This window comes from Octopus bimaculoides, chromosome 9, assembly GCF_001194135.2.
Source record: "Octopus bimaculoides isolate UCB-OBI-ISO-001 chromosome 9, ASM119413v2, whole genome shotgun sequence".
In the NCBI taxonomy this organism is placed as follows: Eukaryota; Metazoa; Mollusca; class Cephalopoda; order Octopoda; family Octopodidae; genus Octopus; species Octopus bimaculoides.
This window is the reverse complement of record NC_068989.1, coordinates 71,889,718-71,901,295: the sequence shown is the minus strand read 5'-3', so window position 1 is coordinate 71,901,295 and position 11,578 is coordinate 71,889,718. Positions and strand designations below refer to the sequence as shown.

At 35.1% G+C, this 11,578-nt stretch overlaps 1 protein-coding gene across 3 annotated transcripts in view; it reads left to right on the top strand.

Moving 5' to 3' along the window:
• The window catches only part of LOC106869088 (monocarboxylate transporter 5), a 45,652-nt gene that overhangs the window by 28,794 nt on the left and 5,280 nt on the right, over nucleotides 1-11,578 (top strand). For 2 of the 3 annotated variants that reach the window (XM_014914614.2, XM_052970757.1), the window contains exon 5: nucleotides 2,515-2,676. In XM_014914614.2, coding sequence (XP_014770100.1) covers nucleotides 2,515-2,648 — 134 coding nt within the window. In that variant the 3' untranslated portion in view covers nucleotides 2,649-2,676. Of the gene's footprint in view, nucleotides 1-2,514; nucleotides 9,775-11,578 lie in introns of those variants that run through there. The other variant, XM_052970756.1, reaches the window with a different exon arrangement.

Here is an 11,578-nt window from a genome sequence, read left to right as displayed (position 1 = left end):
TATATATATATATATGAGAGAGAGAGAGAGAGAGAGAGAGAATATGTATGTGTAGAAGCTACAAGGGCAGCAGGACTTTGCATCATTATAAGTCAAGGTTGCCTGAATATAGTCACTCAACCAACTAGACATACCAGTTGAAATTACTTCAGATCACACCTTGTTATCTTGATAAAGAATGGGCTGGAGAATGTTATTTTGGATTCCTTGTCTGTCAGGCAAATATGCAAAAGATGGGATGGGTTCAGACAGCCAATGTTAAAATAGTTATGTCATTAAATGTCTACTTGATTAAAGCTGATTTAGGGTTAAGCAGCTATCAAAAACAAAAATAAATGAGCACTCAGAGAGTTCAAACTTCTGCCAAGGCAACACCAACGTCCTCTCAACGATTAGCCAGAGATGATTTTTAAAATGAGAATATCTGAAATAAACTCGACTGCTCTCACAAACGAGAATGCTAAAAATGAAACCCGGCCGCTCTCAAAAATTAAGTAAAAAACACAGGAAAAAATCCAGAATCCTTGTCTGGTACCAGATCGATCCCAAGTTTTAATTAGTTTGTGCCAATCACGAGGCCAAACATCCCTGAAAGTTTCATCAAAATCCATCCAGTGGTTCTTGAGATATCTTGTCCAAGGACAAAACAAACAAAACTGAAAACAATACATCTGCCTTAGTGAAGGTTGAGGTAAAAAAAATACTAACTAATCATTAGACATTACAGTCACATATTTCAAAGTGAAAAATGCAACCGACCCAAACAATAACAGGATTCAAACCATATGCCTATTGTTTAACTTGGGTTCACAATTGCATTATGGGTTGCTTTATTATTTACTTGGGGCAGTGAGCTGGTAGAATCGTTAGCATGCCAGGCAAAATGCTTATTATCATTTGGTCCATCCTTACATTCTGAGTTCTAATTCCATCAAAGTCAACTTTGCCTTTCATCCTTTTGGGGTCAGTGAAATAAGTTCCAGTGAAGCACTGAGATCAATGTAATCAACTATCCTCCTTCCCTGAATTTCAGGCCTTGTGCCTATAGCAGAAAGGTTTATTACTCACATAAGTCCTTCATTCCTTCTGGAGCAGAGGCCATGGACAACTCATCTTCACTGTTGCTTTTGAACTGTCATTGATGCTTCTGTAATTTTGCTCTCTTTTTGTTTTAAGTAGGGATATTGACCCTACACAAACCCATTTTAACCTCTGGAAAGAGGTGGTTCATGTTAGTCTGGTCTCGATCCTTTGACTTGTCCACTTGCATAGCTTTCAGGGTCTCTAACCCTTGAGTATTCAAATTCTTTTGTCAAATGTAACATTTGTTTATTTATATTGTTTTGAATTAATCATGCGTTACCTTGTAACTGAGAGATTTCGATTGCATACTGGGGTTGATCTAATTGACTGCTACTTCCCCAAAAAATTTGGGCCTTGTGCCTGGAGTAGAAAAGGGTATTTATAGCACCTATATTTGAAAAGAGAATGGCAAGTACTTTGCAGTGTAAATAATAATAGAATCACTCATCGAGTAAAAGACTATATTTGTATCGTTCAGATTTGTTGAAAGGCCTGCTACTCTTTTTCTGTCTCAACTTTTTGCATATGATTAACTTCAAAAACCTTAGCAGTTAATTTATACATGACATATATTGAATGAGGAATCTTATAAAACAAAACATATTCCTCTGCACCCATTTCATTCAGCTTTATTTTTACTTATAATATTTTTTTTGTGTGTTTTATACTTTTCTTCCTTTATTTATTTTTTTCTTGACAATATTACATCAGTTCATTCTTAACCATTTCGCATTTAACCTGGCCATATCCAGTGCAAATATTGTAACAGCCACATACCAGATGTAGGATGTAGGGAATCTCACGAGCCTTGATTCAGGTTAGTTAGTAAATGAGGGGTATTAGTTGCCATTTCTAGCTACCACATAGCAGTATCCTTTTCAGTAGTAAGCAAATGTAATTTAGCAGTGAAAGTATATTCTATCTATATGTTGTCCAAACTGTTTTTGTGTAACTAAATGTTCAAATTAGATTTGGCCACTCACACCTACCTACAATATCATTCTAAAAAATAAACAATCACATCATTAAAGTCTTGAAGCTACAAGATAATGCACAATTTACTCAAAACAATGTGAATGAATAAGCATTATGTTTGACAGTAATTTAAATGCTAAAGGGTTAACAATTCTGGCAGACTTTAACATGGATATCTGGTTGCTGTTGTTTGTTGTTCATTATCAGAGAATCTTTCCTCTCCTTTAGACACTGTGTGTTCATAATATACACCAGTGAGTCACATGTGATTGGAACACATCTGTTAAAGGGAAGAGGTGTTCTCTGATGAAGAAAAGCAACAGATATTCGCATTTGAATCTGCCGGAATGTATCAAGAATGAATAGATACACTATGATCTTCTGCATGTACTTCATGAATTATATATTCTCTTTTTTGGTATTTTTATTTCCATGAATATTCTATTCTAATTTCAGGTGTTATCACAGAATATAACAACAATGACTACACCATCAGTTTTTATATAGTCTCCATCTTAAACATTGTGTCGATGTTACCCACAATTCTTTATTTCCTGTACAAGCGAAGAAGGACACAAGTTGATACTTAACCGCAATTTTAACATGCATATTTTATTTGTTAGTATATTTTGTTATTAGTTTTGTTTTGTTTTTGAAGAATGGTACAAAGTTTTTTTCATTGTTAACTGAAATTGTAAATCTATGCAAAGGAAGAAATTTTTAAATGTAAAAATAAAAGCAAAAAAGGAAAGGAAGGAAAATAGCAAAATCATTATTATTCAAGTATCTGAAAGGGAATTGATTCCTTCTGCTACAGTCTTTCAACTCATTAACTAGTCATGTACTGATACCTCTTTTCACATATTCTCTACTAACCCCACACAAACACACACACTCAAACATGTGTGTGTGTGTGTGTGTAAGGCGCGGGAGTGGCTGTGTGGTAAGTAGATTGCTTACCAACCACATGGTTCTGGGTTCAGTCCCACTGCGTGGCACCTTGGGCAAGTGTCTTCTACTATAGCCTCGGGCCGACCAAAGCCTTGTGAGTGGATTTGGTAGACGGAAACTGAAAGAAGCCCGTCGTATATATGTATATATGTGTGTGTGTGTATATGTTTGTGTGTCTGTGTTTGTCCCCCCAACATCGCTTGACAACCGATGCTGGTGTGTTTACGTCCCCGTAACTTAGCGGTTCGGCAAAAGAGACTGATAGAATAAGTACTAGGCTTCTAAGGAATAAGTCTTGGGATCGATTTGCTCGACTAAAGGCAGTGCTCCAGCATGGCCGCAGTCAAATGACTGAAACAAATAAAAGAGTAAAAGAGAGTAAAGAGTATATATATATATTTATATATATATATATATATATATATATAAGTTCAAAAAAAGACAAAAAACAACAACGTGAGAACGTGATACAGATTGTGTTACAAGATGCTCGGGAAAGGAAAGAGAGAGAGTATGACGTTTCGAGCGGAGCTCAGCACTAACATAGCCTTACCTGCCACCTTGGATCTTCTGGATACCAATACCTCTCATATCATCATCATTATTTAACGTCCGCGTATAAAATGTTTGAAAAGAATTCTTGATATAGTCCACTAATTTGAAGAAAGATTTTCTTAAATTTAAAAACAGAACAGCATAAATCTTTTGGAAAAAAATTTTTGTATTATGTTTAAATGTTTTCACTGTTTACAGTTTTTCAGCCACAATTGTTATGGAGTAAATCATATTGACAGAGTTGTTTTTAATATTAGTGCTATTTCTGGTTTAGTTTTAGATTTAGAATCCTTAAACAGTAGTCTTCTTTTTACTTTCATAGCTGATCATTTTCTTCCTTTATTTTGAAAAACAGAAATATTTTGAATTTATTTATTGCACACATGTTTAGATATTCACAAGGAATATTTTGATTTGTTGTTTATGTACTCTCACTCATTCATTATGATCCCATTTGGCCAATATAATTTTTATTGCATAGTAGGTACATGATGCAGTAAATTAAATATATTGTTTTGCACTTCATGTCTGCATTTACCTTAAATTCCTTCCTTTTCTTGAATTATTTGATTGTTCTCCGTTCAGTTATTTTAAATGTCCTACAACAAAGGTCTCTATAGTTTGTTACCTGCATTATTTGTTCTGATGTGAATCTCACCTTTCTTAAGAGTCTTTCGAAATTTGATGATTGTCTTCAATTGATAGTAATTAGTGATTCTTTAATCCATTAGTATTCAGATTACTCTGTGAAATGTAATGCTTTTTTATTCAAATTGTTTGAATTAATCATGCATTATCTTATAACTTTGAGGTTTCTATGATGTGATTGTTTATTTTTAGAATGCTAGTGTAGGTTAGGTGTGAGAGGTTAGCTATGGCCAATGTGAATGTAAAAACATGTAGAATGTTTGTGTTAGATTTGGCCAGCTTAAATGCTGAAGGGTTAAGATCAACACTAATTAAATTTTAAATAAAATGCCTAAGTACACAACTAATAAAATCATAAAATTCACTGAGTAAAATATCAATGTACAACTCTTAACATTGAACTGTTTTCAGTGACTAACGACAAAACAGCTGATACTCCCCAACTTGTCATGTTTGGTGTGCTAACAGTGCCTGACTTCAGTTTTGTTTCTGACTTCTAAAAGTATATTATTAGTTTTGAAAACAAATTAAGATCAAAGTTATATGATGATATTGTAAAAAAAAAATTAGTTTTAATTTAGGTTTAATGTCTAACTTCTTGTCATGAAAAACAAACATGCAACCATGCTGTCAAAGCTGTCACACACACTTTGCCATTAATTTTTGTCATTCTCCCCATTACCCTACAATACACCCAGTACTATATTATGATACAATGTGCTGTGAGGTGTGAGGACACTTGCCACCAAATTTCAAGCAGAGGTATAACAAAAGTTTTCCCTTATGATTTGTGATTAAATTAATGAGTGAGGTTAATACTTATAATGAATTTGCCATTTTCAGTGGGTGTGCAGCACACACCTAGCACACCTGGAACATATGCCTCTAACACACACACACACACACACACACACATATATATATATGGCAGTGCTTCAACAAATAGGAAAGCATTTAACCAGCTAAGAGAGCAAAGATAATCTTAAACAAAAACCCCATAAATTTTGCAAATAACTACCCAAGGTTTCCTGGTCAAAATAATAATTTATTTCCCCATTTATCAAACTGAAAGCAAGACTTACCTGCTAAAAAAAACAACTTGCAAACAGTCTTTGCAAAAGAAAAGAAAAAAAAAAGAAAAAAAAAGGGGACTGTAATTACAGTTCACTTTAATACATAAATAAACCTGGATACAAAGAGGCAAGAGGGGAAGTATGAGATTGTCCTCCATTGCCAGCCATGAGGAATAGTCTTAAATTGATAATGGTGGCTAGGGTAACCACCAATCAGCAAACAGAAACATGAAGAAACCATATTCACATCAACATATATAAATGAATCACTTCACAGATTTGTAGAAGTTCAGACATTAACAACACAGTGGTATGGATGTCGAGCCATGAGATAAAACATTTATTTTCACTTGACTATATATTTTGTATATGTGTATGTATTTATGTATATATATACCTCCACAGTTTGAAGAGGTATATGCCCTTTGCCATTAGGGTCTGACAAGCCATCCATAAAGCTAAGTGCTTCATGGATGCAAAATCATTAGCCACTCTATGACCAGATATATACTTAACTGCATATATGTATATATATATATATATATATATATGAAGCAGAAAGTGAAACTTATTTGTGTATATTAATTATATGCATATATATTTATTTATTTATTCTTTTACTTGTTTCAATCAATGAACTTCAGCAATGCTGGGGCACTGCCACTATGTGTGTGTGTGTGATTATAAGTGTCAATGTGTCTATGTATATGGGTATATGCACACGCACACAATATATATTTATGTATATATTATAAATATATTACATATATTTTGTGATCACCATCATTATTTAACATGTTTCCTATACTGTACACGCAATTTAGAAAGCATGTGGTTTAGTGGTTAGAGTCTTCAGCTCTCAATCCTATGGTCATGAGTTCAGTTCCTGGTGGCATATTGTGTTCTTGAACCAGACACTTTATTTCATGCTGCTCCAGTCCACTTGGCTGGCAAAAATTAGTAGTACTTGTAATTCAAAGGGCCAGCTTTGTCACATTTTGTGTCATGCTGAATCTCCTTGAGAACTACATTAAGGGTATACAGAATACCAGTGTAGACACAGTATGTCTGAATATTTAAGAACTTCATTTCCTAATCATAAGATCTTGGTGTTGATTCTACTGCATATCATCATCAGCAAATGTCATTTTCTACAACCCTACAACCAAGATCTTCTGAGTGAAATTGGGAAGACAGAATCTGTATAGGAGGCCGTCAGGTGGGTTCTATTTGTAATTCAAAAGTCCAGCCCTTATCACACTTTGGGTCATCTTGGTTGTACCTGAGAATGACATGAAAGATTCACACGTCCGAATACACAAGGTCAGAAAATTTGACCTGCAATCATGTTATATGCTTAGTATTTTTATATAATATATCTATATTATCATCATCACCCATCATCATCATCAACATCTTTCAATTTCCTTCTTTGATCCTGACTTGGGTTGGGTGAGTCAGCAGGATCTATCTGGTAGAGGAATGTGTCATACTTTGAGATACTAACAGCTTTTTAACATTAGGTACACAGCTCAACAAGACCCTGAAATTATATGCTGATTGAATGTTTTCCTATACCTATGATCCAATATAAATTTCTTATCCACTAATCTAAGAAAGACCCCTCTCATGCAGGTTTTCACATTGAGTGAGACTGTGGGTAGAGTGGCAAACTAAATGACTGTGGAAGTACTTTCCCTTGTGGGCATTAGGGCAGGGTGTATAAGTGATGCAGTCCTTAAATCCATTTTCTGCCAGAGCCTTGTTATAAAAGAAGGTGGCTGTATCAGGGAAATCTTTATTTGTGGAAAAGTTCAAAATCTTCGCATTGACAGTCTTTAAATGTTATTGGAAGGTTGCAGGAGGCTGTGTTGATGAGCAAGTCTTTCATTTGGTTTGCAGTTGGGCCTGTATTAACCAGTGCTTCATTTGAATGTTACATCTAAGAAATTAACTCTGGTCTTAATGGTAACACTAAGCTGTAAGAAGTTATGAGTGCAGATCAGGTCTTTCCTGAGCTTATCCAAAGTGAACCTGTTCATGCCTCTCAAGATAGTTAAATCGATGTCACTATCATCACTAAAATGTCATCACATCCTTTTTATCTCTGATTAATAGCATGGCATAGATTAACTTGAAATTTTGAGGGGTGCTTTTTGTTTTAAATTTGGTCTGTGTGGGTCTTACTATATCCTCAGACTCTAGAGATGCCATGTTGTTTGTTGTCTCAACTGCCATTTATTATTTTTTTTCCTAGTCTTCATCTCCAGAAGGGAGAAACAGATGACCTAATTATTCACATGGCCCAACATCAATATAATGTACACCTTCTTACACTTATACAGCTCAACTATTAACAGGATAAGTAATTCTAACAGACAAGGTGCAGAGGTCCATGGCAATAATTGCCACTTGTGAATATAAGAGTTATCTTTCTGCTTAATAGTCTCATCATGTATTTGCTCAACTTCATTTATCACCAGTAACCTTTCCAGTCCGAAGTAAAGAGCAAACTGCACCAAAGCTTGAATTTGCCTAGGAGCCATGCTTTGTGAAACATCAAGAATCTGTTTCCACCATTTTGTACATTTTGATCCCCTTATCTCTGTTGTTAAATAATCCATATTACAGTTTCCCCAGGCATTTCACTGTCTCTCTTGTTATCATAAACCTGACTTCTGCATTTTCATACTTCACTTCTTTCTGCTTTCTTTTCATAAGAGTTACATTACACACTTACTTTACTTTTAAATACACTTTTGCTCAGTTTATCGACTCGTCCTAATCCAGTCTGCACAGGATTTCATCATTGAATACTTCTTCTTTGCCAACAATGCTACATCATCCATTCTTTAAGTAGCAGATCTTTATCTTGTGGCTGTGGTCCATTGTTCCTTGTAGGACGACTTCCATTCAAAGTATCAACCAACCAACTGACAATGTGCACTTAGCTGCAGTTCTTACTTCCAACTTGTCCCAAGTCATTATGTATTTTTTGTGGCAAAGAACATATAGAATTTACTATAATAATAATCCTTTATTGATCTTCTGATTTCAAGCAAAATCCAGAACAGCTCGACAGCATACTGAAACAGTTTGTGTAGAATGTGTAGAACTGACCCAAAATCATTTCTCAGGTTACTTTTCTCCTCCTTTGTTGTTTGTATGACATTCCATAGTTGCATATTGTATACAATCTGATATATTTGGGATTCCTATTGATACAGAAACCATTTTCTAACAGAAATGTAATCATTTGTATAGCAATAATGCTGAGGAATATTTATCCTTTAACTTTCATTTGAGAAATTGGTTTGAATTAGTTAAAAGTTGATGGGTTCTGTTCTTTAAGAAGGTGGATGACTTCTAGTCTTTCCCAGCAATCCATAATCTTCTCTTTTTAAACTAGTCAAAGAATGAAAAATAGTTTGTTGCTCAGAATGGAATATTTCTATATAGCACTCCATCCTGGTCTGGCACATGCTTCAGTCATATCTTTTTGATTAAAAAAAAAACTGAAGTTTTTTTTCATTCAAAGGTATCTAAAGTCAAATTTTCCTCCAGCTACTGTCACTTTCAGTATCTCTTGCATTGCTGGTGTAGTGGGTATCTTGAAGATTACCATTATACATAATACAGAAGTGGGTCTTCAGCTCATCCCTTCTACTGGTCAGGTGACCATTTCTGCTCTCCTGAAACAACCCATTTGCATACTTGCATTTGCATATTCAATGAACCCTATTACTTGAGCCTTCCTCTTTCTTGATTCACACCAACTGACAGTGGCATTTCTTAACATCATCATACAGCATTTTCAAAGGTACCTTTTCTTCTTCCCTTGCTTCAGTCCAACTACTCATCAAAGGTTTCTTCCTCCTGGACTCCTCTTCATATTACCTCTTGGCACTTTATTTCTACCATTTCCATTTTATGTGCCAAACATTTCCTCGCCTGTGTAACAGATTATATCAATGAGTACTTGAAGCTCTTCTTCCACCAAAAATCAATTCTTCCTAATTTTTGTTTTCTTCATTACAGCATTTTTGAACTCTTTGTAGATTAGCAATCCATCTGCTTTAAACCATCTTATCTTCACTTGCTGGCCCCAAACACTCTTTTGCAGGTGCATTGACTTTACCTCTGTGGCTTGCCTTCTTGCAACCATCAATGCTTATCATCTGATTCACATTACAATTTTGTGTGCATCAGTCTGAATTCCAGTCAGATTCCTGGCCAAACAGGACATCTCAATGTTTCTCTGTTGCAAAAATTTTGCCCAGTGAGGCATCTGTTATGGTCACAGGAACAAAACTAAATTCCTTTGTTACTGTCACATGAATATGTATCCCTTCTTTCCACCCCTTTCATTAATACTCTTCCTTAGGCGGTGGTAAGGTAATCTTCCTCCAGTCAGGATCCTATACTCATTATCAAATACTAAGAGCAAGTACAGGTATTTGAATATGGCTTGTGCGGGTGGCACATAAAAGACACCATTTCGAGCGTGGCCGTTTTTGTGCGGGTGACACGTAAAAGCACCCACTACACTCTCTGAGTGGTTGGCGTTAGGAAGGGCATCCAGCTGTAGAAACTCTGCCAAATCAGACTGGAGCCTGGTGTTGCCATCCGGTTTCACCAGTCCTCAGTCAAATCGTCCAACCCATGCTAGCATGGAAAGCGGACGTTAAACGATAATGATGATGATGATGATATGTGTGTGTTAAGGTTATGGATATGAGAGAATGATTTAACTACAGGTTATAGGTTTTTTTCCTTCTGTTTGACTGCGTTTGTGAACAGTGAGTCTATCTTTTTGAGAAGACTTTTTACAGATATCACAGTGATAATACAACTAGTCTCTCTCTTTCGACATCTCTCCAAGTTGTTAAAAAAAAAATCAATCACATAATTGGTTTTGCTATAACTTTTCTTCTCTCACAACAATACATGGATGCTTTTTCTTTCTTTTGTTTTTATAGTTTATTCCTTACAAATACTTCTACTACTGTACTTCCATTAACGGTGGTCTTTGTCAATATCTGAAAAATGATACAATCTTGTATGCATTTCAGATCATGAAAAAAGAAGTAAATTTTGCTACTAATCTCTGTTGAGAAGAAATATTTCACTGTAATATCCTATAAAGTGATTTATATAAACAGCATTTCCAAACTGAAGAAGACAAATTTTGCTCTTAATCTTGGTTTGAAGAAATATTTCACAGTAATTCACGATAGAGATATGAAAACAGAATTTCCAGACAGTGAAGAAGAGAAATTTTGCTTTTAATCTCAGTTGAGTAGAAATATTTCACAATAATTCACCATAAAGTTATATAAACAAGATTTCTAAAATGGAAAGGCTAAATTTTTACCCTTAACCTAGATCCTGAAAATTATTTCACTGTATTTCACTTTACATTTATATTATTAACAGAATTTCCAATCTGAAGGAAATAAATTTTTTGCTCATAATCTTGGTTCTGAAGAAATATTTCACAGTAATTCACGATAGTTATAGAAACAAGATTCCCAAATAATAAAGAAGAGAAATTTGACTTTTAATCTCAGCTGAGAAGAAATTCTTCGTCATAATCATGATGAATTTCTATATCGAGGATTTCTATTCTGAAGAAGAGAAATGTTGCTATTAATCTCAGTTGAGAAGAAATTGTTCTCTGTAATATACTATAGATTTGTATAAAAGGGAATTTCCAGACAGTGAGGAAGATAAATTTTGGGTTTAGTCTGATTTGAGAAACAAAATTTCATGGATTTATATAAACAAGATGTTCAGACTGTAAAAGTGAAATTTTGCTTTTAATCTCAGCTGAGAAGAAAACTTTTACCATAACGTTATCACTTATCACCCCTTCCTCTTCCTTCCCCTTAAACTGATATTCACCACTGACCATGCATCTCTAGCCAACTGTCAACTTCATTTCACACTTGAGAACATATCTATCCCACCTACCTTTTCTGAACCTCTGTCCATATTCTCTCTTTTACATTTTCAGGGTACACTCTGACACCTCATCTCCACCTTCTTGCATTTTGAGGGTACACCCTGACACCTCATTTCCACCTTCTTGCATTTTGAGGGTACACCCTGACACCTCATCTCCACCTTCTTGCATTTTGAGGGTACACCCTGACACCTCATCACCTCCTTCTTGCATTTTGAGGGTACACCCTGACACCTCATCTCCACCTTCTTGCATTTTGAGGGTACACCCTGACACCTCATCTCCACCTTCTTGCATTTTGAGGGGATACCCTGACACCTCATCACCA